The following is a 26,758-nucleotide window of genomic DNA, read 5'->3' on the forward strand; positions in this document are numbered from 1 at the left end:
AGGGCTGCCATGCGAAACCGATATAATATCAAGGTATGATGTTTGCATATGTGTTATCTCAAATATATTTAAAAAAAAGTTATTATAATCACACTTTTTTTCTGCAGGGTTCTCTCTGCAAGGACATTGCAGCTGCGTGTTGCTGTGGCTGGTGCTCCTGGTGTCAGATGCACCGAGAGTTGCAACGCCGTAGGAGAACCCCCACTGTCATCAATGTGCAGAATACAAATATTTTTGCCACACAGCCTGTCCCAATGATGATGATGCCACAACCTGTGATGAGCAATCGGCAGGTCATCACCACTTTAAGCTGAGCTCTTTCAGCCTTAGTCTGTTGTGTTAGTTGTTAGTTCCAAGTTACTCTTGAAAATCAGAATAAAATATCTGCTTTTTAGAGTGCAAAAACTGGTTTCGACTTACTTAGTGACATGAAAACAATAAAAAAAAGATTGTTTGTTTTTGACTATTTAGTGCTTAATGTAAAAGTTCTTCATTGGCATTAGCATTAGCAATACACTTCATGCTGCATGTTCTGATCTACTTGTGAAACTGTGAAAAAAAGTAGAATTCCTTTTTTTCAGACTCAGTAATCATACTATGTAAAACAATAAGAAAACGGTAACTTGAGAATTTAGTTTCAATTGGAATAAGAAAACTACTATATGTCTTAAGCTTTGAAATGTCTTTATTTGATGGCCTTTTCTTTTACCTCCTAAACCCTTAGGGCCCCCAATATGTGGACTTGCTCCACAACTTAAAGCAATAAAACAAAGCAATTATCACTTGTAAATAAAGTTCTATGGCTCATAAAGGTAAAAAGGAGAAACTCAGCAACAATTTTTTTGTTAGTTTGAGTAATATTGGAGTTGTTACTCCAAGCCAGTGACATAAAGCAGTTACTGACACCTCTGAACAATTGTCACAAGTGTTTCCTGTATTATGACAACAGAATGGTTTAAATAGACCAGAATTGTAGCAGAGACCCAAATAGAGGCTTGGCTTAACAGTTTTATAATAAATGTTCATGATTTTGTTATCAGGTTGTGCACTGACTGAATCAAACCCATCTTTGTGCAGTATCCCGATATAATTTAAACATGTTTTCATCTTTTTAAGTTTACTTTGCTAAAGTGTAGCAACACATTAAACTATTAACTAAGCTTCATTACTCATGCCCTCATGCTAGAGCCCAAATTATGTAGCTGTTGCACTGATGCCTGACATTATGATGCAGAGAGGTGCTAAAAGATGACTCCTTCCAGAAATGTAGCCCTTGTTTATAATTAAAGGGTTTGAACAATAGAAACATAGTAGCAGGACTGGTTATTGGTGTTACCAGTGTAACTTGGTCCTTTAGAGTTAAAAATACTGACATTAAGTGATACCGGGATTTGTTGAGTATTTGCATATCTTTACTTACACCTTATCACCATGGCAGCATGTACCTGGCACTTTGAATGTGATTGTGATTGTGATTTGATTTTCCATTCCCCGTAAAGCAAACAAAACAAGAAGAGATAGAGCTCCGGGTGACCGATGCCTTTCTTGGTTTCCATCAAGTAATGTAATGAAATGTTCTCAGAAAGAAGAGCAGAGTTGAAGCTGTTTTTTGCTGCACTGTTCATCAAAACAAACAAACAAAATTGTATAACTTAGAAAAAGGTCATCTGTATCATCTGTCACTGAGCCAGGTTCAGGTAAATGACATGAAACTGTATCTGGAAGTGAAGTATCTTTACTTGCTTTCACTTTTGTATTTGTAATGGGAAGGTTTAAAGAAGACTTTAGAGAATGAGGAAGGTCTCCAGCTTCAAACTCATTTTCTTTGATAGATCTCAAAAACAAGTTTGAGATCATATCACTTGTGGCTCTGAGTTCTGCCTCTGATAGTGGAGGATAGAGCCAGGAGGCCTTTCTTGTCTATTTACATGTTGTTGTTGTTTTGTTTTTCTATCAGCACTAACAGCAACTGTTTGATTTTCTCCATTTTACTCCAATCCATTGGTTTGATAAATAAAGAACTTGATAAAATGTCTTAAGACTTGAGTCTTCACAGTCGTTATGTTTTCTTTGCAAGCCACTTTCTGGGTGATGAGACTGGGAGTGCCTCCTTTGTCATAAACCTGTCCATGAAATGTAAATTAAAACAAATGAAGATGAAGGAGATACATGTCAGGGTGTGTCAAGGAAGCTGGACAAGATAAAGACAGACAACTGGGTGCTAGCCTGTTAACTTAAACATAACTCAGTCAGAGATCTATATCCTCTGAAAGTCAAGTTTAAATATATATAACTTATAACAGCAACACAGATTGATATTGATTCCTCCAATTATAATGGGAAAAGTATGTCTTTTAACTGGTTCGGCCCCTGAAACCTCTCACCCATTGACAGCTAGAACTGACTCCAGACAACCAAGAAAAAAGCATACCTATTACAGGGCTACAAGAGGTCTCCAAAAAAAAACCAAGATAAAATGACAAAACTTGGTGGTCTAAAATATGCTGATGTGAAAAAAAAAAAGGTTAAGGGGGGGCGCAAAGCTCCTCACCAAAGTCATGCTGTCCAGTGATGTCTGCCCAGCCCTTCCTGTCACTCACGTTTCTCTCCTCCTACTTGAGTGCTGTTAGCATTAAGACAAGTAGTAGCTTAAAAGAGGAGGGAGACCAGAGAGACAATATAAACTGCAGGTAATTACAGGTTCATTGCTCATTAGGTGAAACAGGTCCAAAAAGTGATGGCAAACCAACCCCTAGTGGACTGGGACTCTGACCTTCTGGAATGCTTTGAGGATGGGGGTACCTGTAAGGATCAGTTCCTCAACTTGCACCTTTAAAAAAAAAAAAAAGATTAGTCAAGTCACTTGATGAGTTCCTATCACTTTGTTTCAGGCTGCTATGGATTGTTGTGTTGTCCTTGCCTTGCCTCCAGCGTGTCATGGAGATTTGGAGAGAGCCGTTGCTTGCCATTATGTGACGTTTGCACCCCAGCTCTTACGACACTCTGTGGGATTCCTTTTAGTGTACCTCCTGCAAGTCTGGGTCTCAGGGCTGCCATACGAAACAGATATAAAATCAAGGCAAGTTATTTGTTATTTGTGATCTCAAATAAGACTTGACATGTTGAGTGAAGAAAACTGTAAATTTGTTGATATTTGCCTCATATTCTCCTACAGGGCTCTCTCTGTGGGGACATTGGGGTGGTGTGTTGCTGCACTTGGTGTGCCTGGTGTCAGATGCACAGAGAAATAAAACACCGTAAAAAAGCTCCCAATGTTGTCAACGTCCAGACTGCAACTGTTTTCGCTGCCCAGCCTGCTCCAGTCATAATGATGCCACAGCAGGTCTTCACTACATCAAACTGAGCTTTGAAGCATCTTACTGGTCTGTTGAGTTGTATGTTGGCTAGTGTTTAGTACCAAGATTCTCTTTTAAAACAAGAACAAAAATCTGCTTTTTGAAGCACAAAAGTTGGTTTCAGCTTGCTTAGTGAGAAGAAAACAAGCAAACAAATATTGTTAGTTTATTGCTTTTTATTGCTAAATGATAAGCAACAGAGCAGGTTAATAGTGCAACAAGTACAACCAAGTCTTTCAGAAATAGATATACTGACATGAATCAATTTGTTGAGTATTTGCATGGCTTTACCTGATTTGAATAGGGTTCTTATTTGGATCTGACTTTCCTTTCCCTGTAAAAAAATATCAATAAATAAAAAAAATAAATTTGGGTTAGGGTTAGGGTTAGGGTTAATTAATAAATAAGAAACATTGGTAACACAAAGGTAACTAATTCCTATCAGAGTTTTGATTTTTATGGTGATGTTACATATCAGAGCAGAAAGCTGTTTTATTAACTGAAATAGACAACACCACTTAGAAAAAGATTATGTGGAATGTTTGAAAAAGTCAGGTGGCTTTTCTTGCCTATTTGCATGTTTTGTTTTTGTATAAACACTTACACTGAATTGACTTTGGTGAAAAAAAAAAAAATCTAACAATGGCTGCATTAGTGAGACCAATAAAGCACCTAAATAATGCTCTTTGTGTTTTCTTCAAGTTTGATGAGATGTTTCCTAAAATACTGCAGCTGGTAGCCCCTCCTTTAACAAGAGTCTGTAAATGACATGTAACCAAAACAAAGTAAGATGAGGGAGATAAATGTCACAGCCAAATTACACCAGATGCTTCTCCAGGCTGGCTCTGCTCCATCACAGCACCAGATAGGATAGATTTCTATTCAAGTCATTGTGCCAGCTCACACTAGATCCACTCCATTGCAGTGTCCCTCCCCCGGCGGCAAGTCAGAGAAAGATGCACCCAAATGATGAGCCTCTCCTCATTCATGCCTGACTTGTCTCATATATCTGCCCTCAATCAGTCTCTGATCTCATAGGCCTGACCTCAACCCCTTTGAACACTTGTGGAATCACCTTGGACGTGCTGTTTAGCAGGGGTGACTAACAAAGCTGATTTGCAACAAATGCTGGTATGGACCCTCCATAACCTCCAATGAAAATGAAACTTTTCAGAAAAAAAGAGGTCTTGGATAAAAGACAGCCAAATAATATCTTCATATAGCTGATTTGCAACAAATGCTGGTTGGAGAATGAGATACCATCCCAACAATGTGTGACCAGGCTGGAGACCAGCGTGAGAAGGAGGTGTCAGGCTGTTGTGACTATGTATGGTTCTTCTTCAAGCTTATTGAAGCCTCTATTTATTGAATGAATTACGTGTTAAATCATCAGTCTTGTCTTCGGATTCAACCGGCCTATTCACCAAACAAGAGTCAATGGCAGAGAAGATTTGGCTATTTTGTCTTGACAGCAACTCACATGCTCAGCTCTGCCCACAAGAAGTAAATCGACAAACACCCAGCAATTGAAAAAATGTCTTTGAGGTTTCAACCTCCAAAAGAGGTCACAAAGGAGGTCATATTGACCAGTGATGTCTGTCCAGCCCTCTTTGCCACTCATATTCCTCTCATCCTACCTAAGTGGCTAGAGAGAGAAAGGAGACCCGAGAGACTGATTTAATGGATATGAAATGATTAATTTAGTTAAAAGATTTGAAACAAACAAGCAAAAAAACGTTTAAAAAGCAGTAATAATCTTAAGCTAAAAACAGCACGCAGCAAAGAGTTAATATCATAGACTGAAGAGTGGACAGCGTGGCTCCACCATTTATCAATGTACGGTTTTGAAGCCAAAATACCGCCGTCTCGGGCACCACCATTGTAGCAGTTGGAGCCAGATTCTGCGCAGTAGAGACAATGAGGGATTCTGGGAGAATCTGAGTGGAGTTGGGTGACAAAAATAATAATTATTTTTTTTCTTTCGAAAGTCTTATCACTTATACCTCTTGACATATTTTACGATCCCCGTAAAAAAATACAGGAGAACAGCAGCTGTCAATCATCGTTAAACGTTAAGTAAAGCCTCGTTTTTAACCTCGTATAACTAATGAAAATGAAACTTTTCAGAAAAAAAGAGGACTTGGATACAAGACAGCCAAATAATATCTTCAAATCACCACAACAATCGGACGTGAGAAGCATTTCTACGAGGTGTAATAATGGTTTGAAGTTTGACCACAGCCCATCTGGAATGGCTGGAAAGCCGTATTTTTAAACCTATGCTGCAGCCAGCCACCAGGGGGAGCAGTTTTTGTGGAGACCTCACTTCGAGCTGAGCAAGCAGACATCCATTTTTTTTTTTTTTTCCAGTCTATGGTTAATATCCATCTTAAAAGCACGTTGAAATTATATCTAAAATGTTTTAAAAAATAAAATGCCATTTTTTTAAATATGTAAAAAATATAAATTAATCTCAGTAATCGATTGGGTTTGTCTAGGTTTTGTTGAGGTAGCACTTCCTGTTTTCGTCAATAGGGGGAGCTTGTTGCTGGCGGTCGCACGTGTTTCTTCGTTCCTTCACATTTCTCACTTCAGGTATGAGTATGAAGTTGAAATGTAAATTGCAGTTTTGAGTGTTGTTAGGAGGATGTGTGTATTAGGTGCATTGAAGGTCCTGACACCTTTGAATGAAATCAAGCTACAACAACACGTTTCTTTCATATTCACCCTTTCCCAGCACGCTGTGTAAGGGTATCAGTGACATAAGCTAAACTTAACACAGGTTCATTGCTCATTAGGTGAAACTGGTCCAATAAGTGATGGAAAGCCAACCCCTGGTGGACTGGGACTCTCACCTTCTGGACTGCTTCGAGGATGTGGGCACCTGTAAGGATCAGTTCCTCAACTTCCGCTAAGTTGTATCCATATGAGTTATGTCGCTTTGAGAGTTTCTACCTCTCCGCTGTCTACCAGGCTGCCATGGCTGCTGGTGTGGACCTTGCCTTGCCTGCACCGTGTCAGGGAGGTTTGGAGTGAACCGTTGGCTTCCATTATGGGACATTTGCAACGTGCTATTCCTTGGGCCTCATTGCTGTACGCCTCCCGCTAATCTGCTTCTGAGGAATAATATGCGAAACAAATATAATATCAAGGTATGATGGCTGTTTCTCAGTCATGACGTGACCAAGGTTATAATAGTTTTGGATTTGTGATTAGAGTTTATTTTTAGTTAGTTTTGACATTTTATTTTACATTACAGTTTAGTTTTAATTAGTTTTAGCGCAGGCATTCTAGTTTTTATTTAGTTTTGATTTTTGCAACAAGGCTTGGTTTTAGTTTAGTTTTACTTTTTTCATACCTTATTAACCAGGTGCAGGATTCAAAAAGGTCAGAGTAAATATTTTGTCATACTGTTTATTTTCAAGTCCAACATAGTGCTCACTGCTCAGTCAGTGCTGATACCAAAATGTTGGCTGCTGCCCTAGACACATGAAAATAATATAAACTTAGTATAAAAAATATAAGCATAAATTATATAAAATAATGTTGACATAAATTACATAAAAATAATATTAACATGAATTGTAAAAGACAATATAATATGAGCTTCAATAAATAAAAACTTGGACTTAGTAACAATAAAGGCAGACTCATATTCAATAAAAACTTGGACTCTGTAACAATTAAACTATTACAGATGCTCTAATTCATTGCTCCACTACATTTCAGCACAGCACACAGCCAGTAAGTGCAGTAAACAAGCTCGTCCCTATACGCCGCTATGATGGTGCTGTGTGGCACTGACAGCTGCCTAAAACTGTCTAAAATAGGTTGGGAAAATGTGTCGGATTAATTTAAATCCAAAGGCTATTAATATTGTCAAAAACTATAACTAAGGGAATTTTGTCTGTCATTTTAGTTAGTTTCAGTTAGTTTTGTGAACACAAGATACAGTTTTAGTTATCGTTTTTGTTTTCTTTTCTAGTTTTTATTAGTTTGAGTTAACTGCACTGTATTTTAAATTTTAGTTTTCGTTTTTAGTTTCGTTTTACTTACCTATTACAACCTTGGACGTGACATATTGAGTGAAGAAAACCCACGTGTTTATACTTGTCACACACATTTTCCTCCAGGGTTCTCTCTGCAAGGACATCACAGAGGCGACTTTCTGCTGTTGGTGCTCTTGGTGTCAGATGCACCGAGAGTTAAAACATCGTAAGAAAACTCCCACCATCATCACCATGCAGAACACAACCATTTTTACCACACAGCCTGTTCCGTTGATGAGCTCCAGTGATGATGATGATGATGATGCACCAAACTGTGATAAGCACTGAGCAGGTCATCAGCACTTCAGACTGATCTTTATAACTTTTTATTGGTCTGTTGTGTTGTGTGTTTAATTACGTTTAGTCCTGGGTTTCTCTTTAAGAACAAACACACAAAAAAGACTGAATGATGTGATTTCTCTTTATCTTGACCAAAATCTGTTCTTAAAGTAAAAACTAAAACAAATGAAGATGAAGGAGATGAATGTTATTGTGCATCAAGGAAGTTTGACCACCAAAAATCAAACAGTGAAGTTCTGTTCTACTGTGATAGTTTAGTCAGAGATCTACGTTCCTTAAGGGTGCAAAATTACAGAAAAAGAAAACTGCAAAATTAGACACAATATCTGAAGGGAGCGAGTTCAAACTGTTGTCACTTCTTTCTTTTTTTTTCTGTTGTTGTATTATGTCGTGTGCAGAAAGTTTGTGTGCTATGTAAAATGTTAAATTCCATATTTGATAGCTTGTGAATCTTTAATTCTTGTGTATTAAAATTCCACTTGTTTGACCTCCAATAGTTTTTTCCACTTTGTCTCACACCATCTTTAATGGACTCAAATCCAGACAAGTTGTCTGCTATTTTGGATCATGTTTCTCAATGGTTTCCTCTTTATATGGAACATTTTAACTTGTTTTTGTGGATACAGTACCAAAATGTGGTCACAAGCAGTGATTTTTGAAAATAATTTTGAGCCCATGCAGTGAATTCCACCGCAGAGTTGTGTCTATTCTTCATTAAGGCCCTGAAAGCATTGGTCTCTGCCATGCCACTTTTGTACAGACATTTCTTCCGATTCTGAATATTTTAATGTTATTGTGGTGTCTTTCACAGAGGTTAAGCCTCTTTCCATATTTTCCTAGCTTTGATGGACACAGAATAATCTGGTTCAACCTGCTTCAATTGATAATGAAAGAGTAGATAGCACACCAACTGAAACAAAGTACATCAACAAAAACTTAGCAATCCAAAACTCGCTGAAGGGTTTCAGCCTGGGATAGAAAACAAGGTTAAAAGAGGACACACAGCTCCTCACCAAAGTCATGCTGCCCAGTGATGTCTGTCCAGCCCTCCCTGTCACTCACATCCCCTCCTCCTACCTGAGTGCTATTAGCATTCAGGTGTGCAGCATGTTAAAAGAAGAGGGAGACCAGAGGGACAGACATAAACTGCATGTAACCACAGGTTTGTTGCTTATTTGCTTTGCTGCAACTGACACCCTAAGTGATGGCAAACCAACCGGTGGACTGGGACTCTGGTCTCCTGGACTGCTTTGAGGATGCGGGTGCCTGTAAGAATACGTTTCTAAACTTCTGTTCTTTTGTATTTTTTGAGTAACAGGACAATTTTGGCCATTTATCACCAAAGATGATTCACTTGAAGAGCTTTTACCTCTGATTCAGGCTGCTATGGCTTCTGGTGTGCTCCCTGCTTTACTTGCACCGTGTCAGGGAGATTCGGAGAGAATACTTGTCTCCCATTATGTGACCTTTGCAACCCTACCTGTTTTGGGATTCCTCTGTGTGCACCTCCCGCCGGTCTGGCTCTCAGGGCTGCCATGCGCAACAGATATAACATAAAGGTATGATGTCTGCTTCAATTAAGATGCATCATGTAGTGAAGAGGAATCCTTGATAGATCTGTTTACTTTTTCTGTTACGTGACAGGGTTCTCTCTGTAAGGATATCATGGTGTCGTGCTGCTGCGCCCGGTGCTCCTGGTGTCAGATGTACAGAGAGTTAAAACATCGTAAGAAAACTCCAACGGTCGTCAACATTCAGAATCAAACTGTCTTTGCTGCACAGCCTGCCCCAATGATGATGCCACAGCAGATCATCACTTCACGCTGAGCTTTGTGTGTTCTTATCAGTCAGCTGTGACTTATGTTGTTTCACAAACTGCTTTCTGCCAAAATTATTTAGATTACACCAACCTCTGTTATTAACCACATATACCAATAAATATAACCAGTCTTTTCAGTCAGATTATATGGTCTTTATCTTTGGGGAAAAAGATGATTTTTTTTTTATTGCTCTATGCAAAGGTTCTTTGTCAGCATCAACAATGCACTTAAAATAACCATGTAACTGTTCTGAAAAAATCAGAATCAATTCTGTCTATAATTGGTGTTGAATGTTGATTTTATTGTCCAGTTTTACTTATATTTTCTTAACTGTAGCAACACATCTGATCAGCAACTGTGCCCCATAACCTGAGCCTCTATGCTTGCTCCTAAATTACAGATTGAAGTGTTTTGTTTAACTGATGACTGACTTGATGATGTAAAGAGGTGTAAACAGATGGCTCCAAATGTCCTTGTTTGTAATTAAAAAGTTGAAACAGTAGAAAGTGATAAGCAGCAGGGCTGGTAAATGATATAATCAGTTTAATTCTTTAATTTGGAGATAAAAATGCTGATAGTAAATGATAGCTGCATTTGTGAAGTATTTGAATGGCTTCACTCACAGCAGGGCAGCAGGTACTTGGCACTTTGAATGTGTTTCTAATTTGGATCTGATTTTCCATCCCCGCCCCAACTTACAGGAAATAACAACTAGCTTTAGGTAACAGACGCCTCTCCCAGATTCCAGTGGTAATGCAAAGTGAAATATCAGCATTACAGAGAGATGAGCTCTTCAGAGCGGTCACGTTTTGTTTGTCGTGTTCACAAAAACAAACAACAAAAGCTCATCTGTAATATCTGTCAGAGCAACGTTCAGGTCAATAACATAAAACTTTATTTTAAAGCTTCACTTATTTTTGCTTTCACTTTTTTTCCTGGAAGCAATCATTAAAGAAAACAATGTAAATTTGAGTTAAAAAACAAAACTCCCAGCTCCACACTGGGTGTTTTGAATCTGTTTCACTTTGGTCATATCAGTGTAATAGTTGGATCGATAAAGCACTTGATTAAAAGGTCTGGAATTGTATTTGTGGAAAAAAAAAAACCAGAGTCCAGGTCGCTGATTTTATAAACTTATAATGATTTCTGGTCTTGAAGAGTGTGTAGAGCTCTTGCAGAAAAAAATCTTGCCTTGGTGTCTTTTCCAGAACCCAGTTAGTCCTTTGGGTTTTATGTTCAGCAACAGTCCTAGGTTTTAAAACTTCTGTCTTTACAGTCCTTTAATTTTTTTTCCTGATAAAAACTGCTTCCGGAAAGATGAGCCGTTTACCAGAATGATGAAGCTGGGAGTGCCTCCTTTGACAAAAAACCTGTTGGCAAAACAGTAATTAAGACAAAAGAGATGAAGGTCAGGGCGTGTTTCGGGGAAACTGGAATAAGACACCCAGACAGCAAGGTGCACAACTATTCCCAGACAGATAATTTAGTCAGAGATCTTTAGTCCCTAAGCAGAATGAAACATACACGTATGTTTAAAGTTAACTTCAAGCTATTATCACAACTTTTATCTTTCTGTTGTTTTTATGAAGTGTGCATTGTACACAGGGAACAAAATGACAAGTCAACCTATCCTGTGACCCAGCCATGTGTCACCCAAATAAAATCAAACTTTTCTGAACAAATTTACCTTTGATGCTTCAGCACTTCTAAAAGTGATGTCTCTGGGGGGACTTGGTTCAGAGTCTCATTCTTCTCATCTTCAAAGTAGACCTGGAGAATGCGTAAAAGTCAAACAGAGATTAACACACAGGCCTTCAGACCAATACAACATAATTAAAACATTACCCAGATTTATTTTTCTGTGAAAGAGTTAAGATATTTACAATATAAACCAGTGAATAAGTCAGTGTGTGTGTGTCTGTGAGTGTTTTAAAGTGTGTTTCTCTGGGTGACTGTAATCGCATGATCTGATTTGCATTGATGAAAGGTAAACGGAACAGACGGTGCCTAGTTTTGCATTAGATATTTGATTCACACACATGAAGAATAAAAGAGGAATTGTGAGTCAGTCTTCTGCTGTGTATGTGTGCGCACACACACCACACATTTAAATGCAAATGCAGGTAAAACTGGTGTGTGTGCAGCTGTAATTGCTGCAAACTCTCTGTTAACATAACACACAGGTCAACTTGGAGCTTGATTTTTATTACACTCAGAGGACTCTGATAAATCATTCTGATGTGGATGTGCACACACGCTTATACAAAGGCCCGTACGCACCCATGCACGCACTATTTGTGAGAACAAACAAAAACATCTAACGTCTTTCACCAGGAAAAACCAAACACACACTGGATTAAATGATATTGAGAGACCATCAAAATTACTTTGGGATGTGTGATTGTTTGAATCAAAGGGAAGAAATTGTTTATTTAGCTTATACTTATACAAGGTGACAAATCATTGGCAAACACACAGACCTGCAAATTTTGTGGGTGATATTTTCTGTCCGTGTCCCAAGGTGGAAGTTCTTCTCCAAACATGACTGCCAGGTGATCTATAAAACTGGAGGGAAACATATTTAACACTAAAGTCACCTCCAGTCATCAGAAATATATTTGATTATAGTACCAAATGAAAAATTTTAAGGTCGCACATTGAACATTATATAAATGAGCTGAAAAAGAGGAGTTTACCAGTTATTTTCACAGAAAGCAGAGATGAAGTCACTTTGCTGATGTTCAGGATAGAGGAAGAGGACAGGCCAGTGCAGTGAGCCATGCTCATCCAGAAACACCTGAGCCCCAGTCACCTCCTGAGAGCTGAGTCCATCCAGACTCAGTTCTGATATCGCTGCAGAGGAGCCTTCATCCTCATCGTCGCTGTCTGAACCACGCTGAGCAGACTTCACAGGCTGCAGGAGCTTGATACCTCGATCCTGTGTGAAGAGCAAAGAAATATGTCTGATATAAAAACCTTGGCATTGAGGAAAAAGAGATTAACAGAGACAGAATCAGAGTAAGATGTCAAGGATTAAGAAGATCTGATGGGGTACAGGGATAAAGGTTTGTGTCGCCTTTGTATAAGGATGTGATTCATACCTTAATAGCAGCTAGGAGAGCTTCTTTCACCCCATGCAGTTTCTTTTCTTTTGCTTTAGCCTTTCTGGCATCTCTTTCAGCTGCTCTCTAGGGAACAAAAGGAAAAAGTCAATCTTTTGAGACACAACATGCTAACCTCCCAGAACTTCTTTAAACCCATGAATGATGAACCTTATGTTTATCAGCTGCAGCTCTCAGCTCCAGCAGCTTCTTGTCTGTTGGATGGGCTTTGAGCCCCTCCTCACACCACTTGAGGGCTTCTGTGTAGTTGCGCAGCTGGATACAACACTGAACACCTGCAGACGCAAACACAAGACAGGAAGTGGATAACTTTCCAGATCATTCCATTTTGCTTCAGTGCTATCCTAATATTTTGAGAACACTCATAATGCAATGAAAAACGGTTGATAGTGATTGATTCTTCTCTGTAACAGGTGTTTTGAAACGCTTCTCTCTGGCAGGTGGCTTCTTATTCTGCCCGTTATACCCTTTCCTGTATATCCATGCAATGTATTTAACTTGTCTAACCATGTTTCTGCACCCTGTGTCTGGAATTTATTACAAAGTAACTTGAAACTCTAGGAGCTTGTGTAACTACATGCTTTTAAATCTAAACTGTAAAACCTTAATAAAGATTTGTGGAAGGTAAAATAAGTTAAGCCGTTTTCTTTCACTTTGCAGTATAGATGATGTTGTCACTTTGATGACCTCATTGCCCTGTACCATTCCAAAGGTGTGGTTTTTCTTTTTTCTACTTAGTATGTACGGTGAGGGGAATTATAACAAAGGCAGAGCAGAATCTTGGAGTCAGGAGCTCAGATATTTTTGTTCCCCGTCACTTTTTCATTGTCACTTTTCGTCATGTTCATCTTTTTCACCTTGGTGGTGTTTAGTTTTCATCAAGTATTATTTTCATTTTTGCCTGAATTACATATTAGCCCATTTTGGATTTTGGATTTTTTGCACAATAAACTCATCGCTGGACTTTTATTTAACTTTTTTGGACGTATCACAAGGGAAAAGCTTCACCCAGCTGCTAAACAATTGTTAGACAGCTGCAACAAGATTATTTACAATGTTGTTGTTTTTAGTTTATCTAGTTACACAGCTAACTCTTATATTATCGTTTGTCAAAAAGCTGTAGTGCTTTTCAATTGTACTTTTGTTCCCTGTGTCTAACTTTGTTCTCCCGATTAGGTCTCCCTTCAAAAATTGATTTTTATTTTTTTTTATCTTAACAGGACTAACCTGAATAAATCTAAAACTTTTAAGTTTTACAACACTTAAACCCTTCATCTTCTACAGTAAAAGTCCTTAAAATATACATTAAAGGTATTCATTTCTTTTCATATCATCTGACATGAGTTTCTTCTTCATATTTAAGTCTGTTGTTTTTTGGCAGCACATGTTTTTTAAAAAATGAAAATCTTTTTTATGTGTAAACCTATTTGCCAATAATTATGTTGTGCGTTGTTATTTCCTACCTCTGGTTAAGGCTTTAAGATGATCTGGTTTAATCCTCTTTGCAGCCACAGCATCATTCAGTGCAGATCGAATGTTACCTGTGTGATAAGAAACAGAAACACCTTGTCTGAAATACGATCTTAAACAGCTGTTGATGTTTTGACAAGACACATCGTTCTTTCTGTGTTTCATAGTCCTTCTTTGTGTCTTAAATGCTACTATGTTTCAGTACGTGGGGTATAAGTAAGTCCTCTCCTCACCCAGGTGGAATTGTGCTGCTGCCCTGTTGGTGAGCAAAACAGTGTCCAGCTCCTGATCTCCACATTTCCTCTTCAGACCTGCTGTGTATGCCACGATCGCCTTTTCGTACTTCTTCTCTTTGAAAAACGCATTTCCCTCATCTTTTAGGCTCATTGCTTGCTCTGTGGAAGGATTTAACAAACATTGGTACTTACTAAAAGTTTCTTATGCTTTGAGTGCAGCTGTAGAAACACAGAGCTGTGATCATCTCACCCTCTGGAGACCTGTCTTCATCGTGAAGAATAGCCTGAATACAGGCCAGCTCTGGGTATTCCTGTGGGTCAATCTCTTCAGGGGCGGTTTTCATAAACATGGGGACTTTATCAAACTCCTACATGGAATAAAAGCAACAGAGAGATCAGAGGAGTCTCCCCAGGAAAGTTGCCTGTTCATCATGTTAGCCAGCAAGCTTATTACGAGTGGACCTAAGACACATTCACAAAAACAACTTTCTTTTTTAAAGATGAAACCAAATTTTCTTACCTCCTCCCAGTTGCTTTCGTTGAAACCTTTTTTATACCTCTCGCTTTTAAATTTGTCCATAAACATGTCCATGCCTTCATCTTCGCTGTCATACTGAGCCTCGGAGGACGCCATGTTTGATTAAAATAAACTTAAAACTCAGATTCTTCTCCTCAAGTATTAAAAAAATACAATTTAGTATAGCATGTACTAAATTCACCCTTCTGATGAAACAGATTTACGTATTTTTAAAGCTACCTCGCCCTTGTTTACACCAGGTTTACACATGTGCAGGAGTGGTGCTATGAGAATGAGGATCCGTGTGAAACCAAAGCGTTGATACATTAGTTCCACTCTCACATTCAATACTAACTCAAAATTGAAAATTAACTCTGCATTCATAATGGGAACTATTAAATGAGTTTTTATGAATTGAAAAAATATATCCATCTTTTTTTTAAAATTTCAATCTAGCTGTAATTTGGAGCAGTTTCTTTTTGGCTCTTAATCACTATTAGCACTTTTATCTTTTTCACAACTTTTAAAAACGGTTTATTTTTATTCATATAATTTCAATTTTATTATTTTACATTACTGATCTTATTATAATTTTGCATCTTATCATATTGACTTTTATTTTTATTCCTTTTACTTTATTTTGTAGGTGTCTTTTCACATATAGCCGTTACATATTGTATGTTCTTTTTTTGTAAAGCACTTTAACCTGGATATTCTGATATTTGAAAGGTGATACATAAACAAAGATTAGTTTTATTTTTAGTATATTTTTACACATCCTATCATGTGACTGCTAACATGCTTTTCATAGTCTTTACACAACCATTATGAATATATATAAATAAATATAGACACAACTCCTATTTAACAAACAAAATTCAGGAATGAGTTTTCCTTATGACTAAACTTAGTTACCGATCCCTTTTCTAAAACACAAAAGAAAAACACAGCAGACAGTCTGTCATGTGTTCACCTTTATGGAATCATGAGCTTTATTTATTTATGAAAGAACATGACACAAAAGGAAAGGAGACTTTTCTGTTCCTGACACCAACATAAAGATAAACTATGATGGTGAAGTCTTCTATTCAGTTTTAGCTGTGACCATAGATGGTATAAAAATATATATACAGTGACAGTCAGTTCAAGCAGTAGATCATGTTTATTTTTTGTGTGTGCAACACCGCCACCTGCTGTTCTATTTAGGTAACAAATAACCAACGGAGCAGGCCCAAATCTTCTTATCCCACCACCTCATTAATTATATCCCAAATACATTTGCACCTTACAAAGCAAAACCACACACTGAGCATTTATCCCAACATTCAGGTCTGTTTTTCATACAGTTTCCACTCGTCTCAGGAGGTCTATCAGTCCATCCTTACTGAGATGCATCGTCTCACCTGTCTGCTGACAGATCACCTCATACCTTGGCATTTCCTCCAGAACTCCTTGTCCGACCACAATTACATATGGGTAACCCAGTCTGCTGGCGTCCTTCAGCCTCTTTCCGATGGTCATCTGTGTGCGGTCATCAAAAACCACTTCACCTCTCAATTGAGGTAGAGCCTCTCCCAAAGTGTGGACCAGCTCCTCTGCTACAACCGTTGCCTCGTCCATCTTGCTGCCCTTCTTTGGAGGTAAAACACACACCTGGTAAGGAGCAAGAAGGCCAGGCCAGCGGATGCTGTCCTCTGTTGACATCACCTCAATGGCTGCAGCGAGAATACGAGTCACCCCAAGACCAAAGCATCCCATCTCTGCAATGCATGGCTTGTTCTGTGCGTTACTGAAGTTTGCATTAAAAACATGTGAGTATTTTTTACCCAGGTAAAAAGTGTGACCAACCTCGATACCCTTTGATTCTACCAATGTGCCAGTTGTACACTGTGGGCACTCAGTCCTGTCTGATGAAAGGGTTTCTACATTAGCAGAGAAGGAGCAGCTCCCACAGATCAGCAGCCTGTCCTCACCAATGTCTGCTGGCAGCTGGAACTCATGGGAGAGCTTACCACCAATGTTTCCAGTGTCTGCTTGCACTTGAACGCAACGCAAACCCAACCGGTCGAACAGCCTGGTGTATGCCTGACACACAGACTCATAGGTTTCGTAAGCTGCTTCTTCACTCACATCAAATGAGTACATGTCCTTCATGTAGAACTCCCGCCCCCGAAGAAGACCAAACTTTGGTTTTGGTTCATCCCTGAATTTTCGTGTGATCTGTAATTTGAGGAATGAATCAACATGTTATGGAAGTAGTGTATCACAACAAACACACTGGTGTCTACAGAGGGAAAAATACCTGATAGAGAAGCAGAGGAAGTTGTCGGTAGGAGAGAGTAGTCTGATGAGCAACTAGGGTTGTGACTGCCTCCTCATGTGTTGGTGCCAGGCAGTAGTCAGCTCCATGGCGATCTTTCAATCGGAGGAGCTCCTTTCCCATCAAATCCCAGCGCTCACTTGTTTTCCAGAGATCAGCTGAGCACAAACTGGGCATGTCCAGCTTCTGCCCACCAATCCCCTGCATCTCCTGGTCAATTATTCTTATCTGATGGTTTAAGACAGAGATCATTACATTTTTGGGGCCAAGTGATGTCAAAATACTAGGGATGCACAATATTATCGGCACAATATCAGTATCGGCAGATAAAAGCATGTTTATCGGTATCGACAGATATGAAAATTTCTGCTGATAGGCACAGTCAATAATGTGCTATTCAATTAGGATTATTATTATTTTCCATCTGAAAAATAAGCTCCTTAAATGAAATGTAGCACTTCATTTATTTGCACTGCAGAGCTCTGTGTCTGTCACCAGGTTGTTACAGTAGCTCTAAAATAATCAAATGCAACTTGGTTATGTTTAAAAATGCATTGTACATTTAAAGTTCATGTGATCTAAAAAAAAATATTTTTCTGTAATTCAATACTGAATGTCTTGAGTTTGAAAAATAATACATTTCTTATTTATGGTAAAATCAAATGTTTTTTGTCTTGTTTTATGTGTGTTTCTTAAACAAATAAGACCGTCACAATAACAGTAACATTAGGTATCGGTATCGGTATCAGCATATCAGATATCGGCAAAAATCCAATTTCGTGCATCCCTACAAAATACTCAAACCTAGCCTCTGTTCTTTCAAGACAAAAAATCTATTATAAAAAAAACTTTATGGGAAGTTAAGTTGATAAAAATGATGAAGGTTTGATGGTGTATTCTCTTAGCAATGAGTCTCACCAGCTTCTCCATGGAGCGCACAGTGGCAGGGAGGTAGTAGTAACATCCTGGGTTGGATGGATGGATGAGCCCAGCCTGCTGCATGAGTCTCTGGCTCTTGCACGTCACCTCCCCCTGCAGCCGGTTGTCTGGACCCACATCACGCAGGTTTGCCGGTTGGTAGAGGCGTGACACCAGGAGTGTGGGTCTGATAAGTCTGGGGCTGGTGGAGGCAGGGACAGCAGCATGTTCAGCAGCACATCCTGAATGGCTCCTCCTGGAAAGCACTGAGGCTCTGCGGATGTGCTGGAAGATTTTTGGCCAGATCTGGTTCATTATAGGCTCCATGGTGAATTCAACCTCCTGAAATGATAAAACAAAATCCAGGAAATTGATGATGAAGTTGGATACATGAAAACAGCTAAAAAAAATGACTGAATGATGATAACTGAAACCTGCTGCTGCCCTCACTTTAGAGCTTTTAGGAGGGATACAGCAAAAACTTCCCCTACATGACGCAGATATGTTAACTAAGAGTTGTTAAAGATGGACGCAGCATGCAAATTAAAAACAGGTGAAGACAAGGTCGCCATCACTGCAGACAGGTAATCATTTATTCTAAAAGTCAAGCTGTGTTTATAAAAGGCGAACGTTGTCGCTGTTTGAGTTTACTACAACGATAGTTGAGAAATTAAAGCAGCTCAAGCCCAATCTATACTGACAGCTTAGCATTAGCTTCGAAGATTAGCTCCTACAGTTAGCACAAAACAGCGTCATTACACATTTAACAAAACTCACCACAACACCGAGCCTCTGCCCAGTTGTTTCCGATCTTTTTATCAGCGTATAAGAGCAAATTCTTTCATTTCTCCATGACTGTCAAACTACATAACACTGAAGGTCCTTCCACCATGCAGCTGTCTCACTCACCCCTTAACGTCAAGCTGGGAGATTTGTTTTTGTTACACCACATCGCCCCCTGCCGGTCTGGAGGAATAGAGTCGTTACAGTACAAATAGAACGTCCTGGGCAAAACAAACAAAAAGCAGGTGGAAAATTCAACCTGGGAAGACCCTGCAAGGTGTGGTGATTAAGTTCTGGTACTAATGTTCTCTAAATCAGTCCCTGGAATGAAAACTAGTGATCCGCCTGCCTTTTATGAGGCGTCCATCAGCCTGTACCCAGCTCAAGTGACAGTGAACTGGAAACAAGGCTGAGGGAGGCAGGCAGCAGAGTCATTCAAAGACCTACTACCAGGGCGTGACATTAACTTTTTTTTTGCTCACCAGCCACTGGCTAGTGGTATCCCTGAGTTACTAGCCACTCAGTATTTTAACTGGCCACAATTTGTTGTTGGATGTTCAATATGATTAAAGCTGATGATGACATGCTAAAGTTTACTTAAAAAAGATTTGCAACCTCTTTAAATGTAAATGACCCCTATGCACACTCAAAACAAGACTACATCAATGTTAAAACCCACAGGTCCTTTATCAGCTTTGATAAAGTTGTGTGTAACATTGTGCTCCTTTCATATGAAAATATGCAGTCTATTAAGGCATATTAATTAAATAGTAGTTTGTTATTGCTTATAATAAAATGGTAAAGGGGATTAATTGAACTGATAAAAACTCAGCAAGAGACACTGTCTGCTTTAATATTTATTAACGATTGTAATCAGAAAATATTTTCTTTTTTCATGAGAATGACAATGAAGGAGAGGTAAATTAAATTTCCTCAGAGCTTCCATCATCAAAGTCATCTTTTTGCTTGTCTCTCTGCTCCATGTTTGAGATAAAATTCAACCCGCCAAAGTGGCCAGTGGGAGCTGTGGTGTTACCAGCCACTGCCGAAATCCACCCGCATTTGGCCGGTGTTAATGTCAAGCCCTGCCTACTACCCTCATTTTCCTTGCCTTTTCTCTCAGAAAAACAGACAGATCTGACAGGTGTTCTAACACTTTTGGCCATAACTGTATATTATCACCGAGAGGTCTCCTTTAGCTACTTAAATTCAACAGGTCATTACCTTTAAAACTTTAAATAAAAATGTATAAAAGAAAAAAATACGCTTTAATCACTTTTGTGTAAAAATGATGTGCATTTGATGACAAATATACCATTTTTTTTCATATTTGGTAAAATTCTGATTTGGACTTTTCTGAGCTATAAACAGGAAACATTTACTGTAAAAGGGAAAGACAGATGCAGTGGAGGACATAAAGATGAAAAGTCAATGACCTGCAAACACATTAAATGAGCCATCTGACGTTAGCATTACTTCACTTCCTCACAGATTCATGCTATGTATTTACAATTCAGGGAACATGGAATTATGTAACCGTATAAGTAGTGAAAATGTTCTTCCTGTTTTTTCTACTGTTAAGGAGCACTAATGTGCCCTGTGCTTGCAAACAAAGGAAGAATGAGTAAGAGGAAAACATTGCATCACACCGACAGAGAATTACCTTCACCTCAAAACTGTGATCACAATTTAAAACAGAGAGTTTTTTTCTGTTTTTCTTTCAGCCTTAATTTAAAATCATTGTGTAGAAGTCCATCTAAGGGACACAGACAAGAAAAACAGAAAGAAATTTGATTCAATGAAGGTCTAGGTCCAGCACAGTTCGTCTTTATAGTTATATGCCTGATATAAAAATGACATTTAACTGCATTCACTGAGACAAACGTCATCTTGGGCAAAACATAAGTCAGACATCTGCGTGTAGGAGGCTGTGATAAGGTAAAAGAGAAAACTGTAATTCTGGGTTTGACGTCACTGCTATCCTTCTAATGGAGGAGTAAATCAAGAACATCAGGAAACTGGAGACACTTGGATTTTTAACTTTATGAGAGAAATCTTTAAAATGTGCAAAATGCCAAAACACTGCCAATAAACACAGACTTTAAATATCAGCAGCTATAGAATATCTGACACGTTTTTGTCTCATTGATGGGTTTTTATTGAATGTACTGTCCATACATATGTGATCCTTGTCTTCTGTTGACATGAAGCTGTGCAGCACACCATGTTAGTGCACTTTTACTGGCTTTACAGCATTTTATGTCACCAATTTAAAACCATTATTCCCCCAGACAGTCAATGACACACACACACACAAACACACACTTGACAGTCAGCTCACACAGCAAACATAGCCAAACGTCCTTTCTTTCAGGTGGATGTTGTGGACACACACTCACGCTGCACTCTGATGTAGTCCTGAGTAGATTACCTGTGTGTCTGTTTCTTACATTTATCTCATATCTCTTCTTGTGAGGTTCAGTCCTCAGAGAAATGGGCGACTGAATGTCTCCTTCAGAAAGAAACAATCCCATTAGGAGAGACTTTATCTGTAAACATCACATTTACCTGTTTGGCATTATACTGGATTAAGAACAGGGGTTTCCATTGTTTCAAAGAGTCTGCTCCAGAATTGTGGCAAACAAATATACATCAGGCCTTGTGAGCAGAATTGAGGTAAGCTCGCTCTCAGATTAGAAATAGTTAAAAACAATTTCAACCAAGAAATTCAAATCTTTACCTAATATTTTAGCGATTTTACTTAATTTAATTAAAATTTTATTTCAATAAACACTCTAAGTTAACAAATCATATTCAAACCAAACTTTATAAAAAACAAGACAACAAACAAGAAAACAAAAAAAACCTTACAAAATATTAAATCGTTAGAACAGGTTTTCGTAGTATTACATCTTACAATCATGAAAGCATGATGCTACGTGATGTACATGAGAGGACAGAGCCAATACCTATTGAATACCCTCTCTAATCATTTTCAGTTGAGGACCCTGTGTAGATCTGAACATCGTTATCATCAATTCTGTGAATTATGTTTGACTCCTTGCCCTGACTCTGTAGTGAATGTTACTTCTTTTCTGTTCCTCATGTTTCCTGCCTCTCTTCAGTTTAAAAGTAAAAATAAGAAGAGGTGAAAACAACAACATGTGTCCCTGGTTAGAAACTAAACAAAGCTCACTAATTGTCTGCATCAGACGCCCTAAAAAAAACAAAACAAATCAAAATACCCTGTAACCCTGAAAAAGGAAGTGTTAGAGCAGGGGTCACCAACATGGTGCCCCACAAAAACCACTTGGGGCGCCCGCGAGGCATGTTCCAAAAAACAGTCCTGTCACAATGGAGCTCTGTACTACCATCATTGGTCTGTAAATCATCAATAATAATAGTGAAATAATTAACATTGACCTGGGGGCAGTCTCTTCACATAGTACTACTACTTCTACTATGATTGATGTTATTAAAAAGTGATCTGTGCAATTTTGTACAGAAAGTTTTTATCAGTCACTTAGCTCTTTGTGCCACTCATTCCCAATACGGTAGCTCTCTGTGTCAAAAAGGTTGGTGACCCCTGTGTTGGAGCCTGCAGATACTCATGCTGCTGTTATTCAAAGTTTTTAATAAGAAGCTCTGTAGCTATGTTTTTACACTAATTAGGATAAAGGGTCATCTAAAGAATATAAAGAAGTCAAAATATTCCAAATGATTTAAAAGTTATGTCTAACTCTGAGGTTCAAATTTAGTAAGAAGATAAAATTCTGAAAATTAAAAAAAAAAAAAAAAGAAAAAAAAAGAAAAGAAAAAACATTCAGGAGCTTTGTTGGCAAGCAATATTTGACTATGACTGAACATTTGCTGCTTCACTACTTCAGCTATTAAATCTCAGTTCCTGCTCCTGTTAGAGTTGAGTTAAAAAACTTTGACTTGGTATCAAAACAACATGAAAAATAATAATAATGAAAAGCCAGACATCATTAAGAGATGAACAGGATCTCTTATTTCCACCTTTTTAGGTCACGGCTTTTCATCTCCCTGCTACCAATAGGTCTTGAACCACTTGAGGTGATTTGGGTCGTTTGAGGTCATCTTCATCACATCCTGAAGCCTGAAAGTCATCAGTCAGGGCAAAGAAAAGAGACGTCATTTTTACTTGAGGAGCCCTAATTACAGCCATCAACGCACACAGCTCATCAGGGGTCATTAGGGTTAATGTGTCCGCGACTGTAAACAGCAACAAATGGACTTAGTCCAACACATTTCCTCATGTTAGCTTCATTTTTGTGGACAGACTTTTTTTCTTTAATATTTTTTCATTTTTAATTCAATGATCTGTATCCTCTCAAATGTTGAATATGGCCCTACACCACTGTTTCTTCCTCCATGTGTTTCCTGAGGATTTAAACTTCAATATGATGATGATAGAGCACAGAATACCATCCTGAACTTTCCTTAAGCAGTAGTTTATTTTATCAAACAGATATCAAAGAAAAAGTATGTGTTGACTCTCTTCTCCTCAGCAGCTACTTTATTTATTTGAAAGGTCTGTGGAAGTGTCATCTCTTGCTTGTGAAGTTAAATAATAATTAAAATCCACCTTTAGCATTTTCTGCTTCCACACAGCACACACAACCAAACGTAACACATTTTCATTGACATCCTAAGTGGGTCGTCCACATTTAATGATGGAAGTGAAATGTCCTTCTGAGTATCACATCCCACCATCAGCAGCATCGAAATGACCCTCATGATGGACTGTCAACATTGACTTTTTCCTCTTATACGGCCAAAATACTGCAGTAAAGTCCATCAGAGTGTTGTAAACACAGGAAACACCTGTGAGCCTGAGAGGGAGGGCACTTTAAATCAGTAAATTGAGCATGTTGTGCGCTAAAGGTCGGCGCAATCACAGCCTTAAATCACATAATCACAGAGAGGATGAGGATGGTAATGTGATTGTCTGCTGAGGGTCATAAAAGGATGATGGCTGTTACTTTGTCTGAGACAGCACCACATGGTGGAGATGACCGGAAACATAAAGTGACACGACAGAGTGAGGGCTGGGAGTGTGTGTTGGGATGGACTTAGAGGCCAGTAAGATGAAGGAGGAGGAGGAGGAGGAGGAGGAGGAAGAGGAGGAGAGATAATAAGAGGTGGATGGTATATTATAAAAGGAGATGTAAGCATTGGAAACAAGCAGAAGACTCCAGAAAGAGCAGACTGACAGAAGAGATAAACCTCCGTACAGGCAGACAGACAGATATCATGCGGGCTCTGGTGGTGTTACCTCTGCTGTTGTGTGCAGCTGTTCAGGTGGAGCAGGTGAGAGCGGAGGTGAAGGCGGTGAAGCTGTGTGGGCGAGAGTTCCTGAGGGCTGTGGTTTACACGTGTGGAGGCTCCCGCTGGAGGAGATTCCTCACTGACACAGATGTGGATGGTGAGAAAACTTGTTTTATTATAATCCAGATTTTTTCTGTTTGAAGTTAAATTTTCTTTGAGTGAATTGTACAAAACTTTTCTTTTTGATTCGGGATTCACTTTAACACAATTCAGCATTAACAGATTCCTTTTTAAATCAACAAGCTGTCCATAAAAGTACTAAACTTAAACTGTTGAAGTCTCAGAATAAAAACACATTTTGTTTCCCACGTCAGGAACAGTGGTGTGTGTTTCTAACACTTGGACTAGAGGAAGAGATTGCATTATGGTCAATACAAACTGTATTACAGTAGATCTGGATCCGGGTTATTGATTTGAGGCACAAAAAATGAAAAAAAAAAAAAAAAAAAGTAGATCTGTCTTTTTAAGTCAGTCTTATTTTTTCTGACTTGAACAGTAAAAAAAAGGTTCGAGTTACTGTTTTTTTTTTTTTAAATTCTGCTTTTAATCCCTTTTCTATGTATTCCATATCAAAATATATATCCTGATCTCAGTGACATTAACAGAGTGAAAAGCTCTGTCAACCTTATTAAAACCATTTAAAAAACACATTTAAGGACAAGTACTGAATGAAAATTTAAGCAAGGGTATTATGTGGAAATAAAGGGAAAGCTCATACATTTATTTTGTAAACAGAGTATATAGATACATCAAGTTATTAAGAAGGAAATAATCATTTCAAACATTAAAAAATCCTGAATCACAATTGAAATTGAAAAGTTTAAAAGATTAGTTGTTCTGCGGGTTCAAAAATGAAAAAAAGTAAATTGTGAAATATCTGATTTTAAAGACCTACTTAAGTAAACCCTCAGGTTTTCACCCTGTCATCACATGTTGGCCACAGGAACCTTTTATTTTCTTGAATAATTGTTGCTGGAACTTAATCTTCTTGCACCTGAAAGTAAATCCCTTCCTGTACATATTTCCTTGCTTCATTAACTTTTTTTCCCCATTTTTTTTTTCTGACTGATGTGCAGATCTAAATAGTACAGATTCAAAGAAATAAAATCCTATCATTGCACCAGAATCAAGTATTAAAAAAAGACAGTGATGCTAAAGAGCAACACAGCAATAAATCAGAATAACACATTTATGAGTAACAACGGAACAGCAGCAGCAGAGGGAGCAGAGTTTGTATAAATGTGCAATCATAATGGAAACTCTATAATGGTTGAAGCCAGGGGAGGCCGAAACAGCAGCAGAGGTTGTATGGTGTGAAGTGCTGATGTGCAAAGACGAAGGCAACTGTGCAACAACATGCTGCATATTATTTATTCAGTGTTTCAGTGAAGTGGGTGGGCAGGCAGTCAGGTGTCCTGGTGCAGAGACATTGTGCTCTGATATTTTACCTGATTATGTGACAGGAGCCCATATATCCTGATTAGAGGCTGCAGCAATCTGTTCCTCTCTGCCTCTGTCCATCTCTAACACACACACACACACACGCACACACACACACACACACACACACACACACACACACACACACACACACACACACACACACACACACACACACACACACACACACACACACACACACACACACACACACACACACACACAAACCCTGTTAGTCGATCAGTCGTGCTGATTACAAAGAGTAGAGTGACACTGTAGAAGACAGATAACACTGAGTTAATCTGGAGTCGTTTTCTCTCCTTCTGTAATGGGAGCATACGTGGACTCATTTAGAACAAGACTGAGCGAGTTGATCAGCTGTCATTTGGTTGGAGTTGTGCTCACCTCCTGGTGTCTTCTGTAGCTCCAGGTCTGCCTGCAGGTGATCACAACAGTCTGGAGGATCTGAGCAGCAGTAGTCCAGGCTCCCAGTTCACCAGACGGGACATGAACAACATCCTGACCACCGTGTGCTGCCAGGTGGGCTGCAGGAAGAGCGACCTCACCTTCCTCTGCTGAGGCCGACCTGTCCCCTGCTGCTCCCATCAACCAAAGTGTCCAAATCTGAATCCAACTGCTGATGTTTAGAATTGAAATGTAATGATTTCAGTGTCTGTAAAATAATTCTGGAGTAAACAGTTTTTTTTCTACTTTCTTTTGACTTTTTTTGTGAGTTTGACTTTTTGTAGTGTCACTTGAGCATCTGTGAACATGTTTGTGAAGCTAAACTGGAAGATTAACACATGCAACCAAAGGAATGCTTATTATAATATGCTCCTATTGGTAGTAAAAATGCACCCAGGGATGATAGTAAAGCTGTCAAAGAGAGAAACAGAAATCTCAGCCTCAGCTTGTGTCCTGATTTAGGAATCTTCACAGGGTTGCATGTTTTTAAAATGTCCATCTCTGCTTCGATGTATTTATTAGAAAGCCACGCTGTTTTCTGTCATTTCACTTTTTTTGGCAAATAAATGTTGCTGCACAGAGCTTATATTCTATGAGATGATATTTTTTT

At 38.7% G+C, this 26,758-nt stretch overlaps 3 protein-coding genes and 2 long non-coding RNA genes across 5 annotated transcripts; 2 read left to right on the forward strand and 3 right to left on the reverse strand.

The window, feature by feature from the left end:
- Window positions 1–3,158: 3,158 nt before the first annotated feature.
- Window positions 3,159–6,330, reverse strand: LOC141789291 (uncharacterized). Its single transcript, XR_012598195.1, has 3 exons — window positions 6,212–6,330; window positions 3,648–3,690; window positions 3,159–3,225 (listed from the first exon to the last, which is right to left on the reverse strand). It is a non-coding gene; the product is annotated as an uncharacterized LOC141789291 (long non-coding RNA).
- On the forward strand, window positions 5,887–8,130 carry LOC141789290 (uncharacterized). Its single transcript, XR_012598194.1, has 4 exons — window positions 5,887–5,951; window positions 6,155–6,242; window positions 6,330–6,508; window positions 7,490–8,130. It is a non-coding gene; the product is annotated as an uncharacterized LOC141789290 (long non-coding RNA).
- A 2,406-nt stretch (window positions 8,131–10,536) lies between these two features.
- Window positions 10,537–15,183, reverse strand: ttc4 (tetratricopeptide repeat domain 4). Its single transcript, XM_074668427.1, has 10 exons — window positions 14,874–15,183; window positions 14,604–14,721; window positions 14,351–14,512; window positions 14,111–14,188; window positions 12,798–12,922; window positions 12,627–12,713; window positions 12,222–12,463; window positions 12,006–12,090; window positions 11,213–11,295; window positions 10,537–10,895 (listed from the first exon to the last, which is right to left on the reverse strand). Exons 1-10 carry the CDS (start codon window positions 14,985–14,987, stop codon window positions 10,796–10,798), a joined length of 1,194 nt encoding a protein of 397 aa, XP_074524528.1. The 5' UTR covers window positions 14,988–15,183; the 3' UTR covers window positions 10,537–10,795.
- A 672-nt stretch (window positions 15,184–15,855) lies between these two features.
- On the reverse strand, window positions 15,856–19,034 carry pars2 (prolyl-tRNA synthetase 2, mitochondrial). The gene is made up of 4 exons (XM_074668416.1): window positions 18,886–19,034; window positions 18,109–18,450; window positions 17,173–17,418; window positions 15,856–17,090 (listed from the first exon to the last, which is right to left on the reverse strand). The coding sequence occupies exons 2-4, from the start codon at window positions 18,433–18,435 to the stop codon at window positions 16,209–16,211; spliced, it is 1,455 nt and encodes a 484-aa protein (XP_074524517.1). The 5' UTR covers window positions 18,436–18,450; window positions 18,886–19,034; the 3' UTR covers window positions 15,856–16,208.
- Window positions 19,035–24,119: 5,085 nt separating this feature from the next.
- insl5a (insulin-like 5a) lies at window positions 24,120–26,537 on the forward strand. The gene is made up of 2 exons (XM_074668893.1): window positions 24,120–24,340; window positions 26,108–26,537. Exons 1-2 carry the CDS (start codon window positions 24,169–24,171, stop codon window positions 26,260–26,262), a joined length of 327 nt encoding a protein of 108 aa, XP_074524994.1. The 5' UTR covers window positions 24,120–24,168; the 3' UTR covers window positions 26,263–26,537.
- Window positions 26,538–26,758: the final 221 nt, after the last annotated feature.

The sequence above is a fragment of the Halichoeres trimaculatus genome, unplaced genomic scaffold, assembly GCF_033239565.1.
Source record: "Halichoeres trimaculatus isolate MK-OKI-2021-1 unplaced genomic scaffold, fHalTri1.1 fHalTri1_scaffold_4, whole genome shotgun sequence".
Taxonomy (NCBI): Eukaryota; Metazoa; Chordata; class Actinopteri; order Labriformes; family Labridae; genus Halichoeres; species Halichoeres trimaculatus.

Excerpts from the sequence above, each read along its gene's own strand:
- insl5a (XM_074668893.1), top strand. The coding sequence starts at position 24,169 with ATGCGGGCTCTGGTGGTGTTACCTCTGCTGTTGTGTGCAGCTGTTCAG. Across the intron at positions 24,341-26,107 it reads CACTGACACAGATGTGGATG|CTCCAGGTCTGCCTGCAGGT; the intron begins GTGAGAAAACTT and ends TGTCTTCTGTAG.
- ttc4 (XM_074668427.1), bottom strand. The coding sequence starts at position 14,987 with ATGGCGTCCTCCGAGGCTCAGTATGACAGCGAAGATGAAGGCATGGAC. Across the intron at positions 14,513-14,603 it reads TGAAGACAGGTCTCCAGAGG|AGCAAGCAATGAGCCTAAAA; the intron begins GTGAGATGATCA and ends ATCCTTCCACAG. Across the intron at positions 12,714-12,797 it reads CTGCAGCTGATAAACATAAG|AGAGCAGCTGAAAGAGATGC; the intron begins GTTCATCATTCA and ends TTTGTTCCCTAG.
- pars2 (XM_074668416.1), bottom strand. The coding sequence starts at position 18,435 with ATGGAGCCTATAATGAACCAGATCTGGCCAAAAATCTTCCAGCACATC. Across the intron at positions 17,419-18,108 it reads TGCGCTCCATGGAGAAGCTG|ATAAGAATAATTGACCAGGA; the intron begins GTGAGACTCATT and ends TTAAACCATCAG. Across the intron at positions 17,091-17,172 it reads TTCCTCTGCTTCTCTATCAG|ATCACACGAAAATTCAGGGA; the intron begins GTATTTTTCCCT and ends CTCAAATTACAG.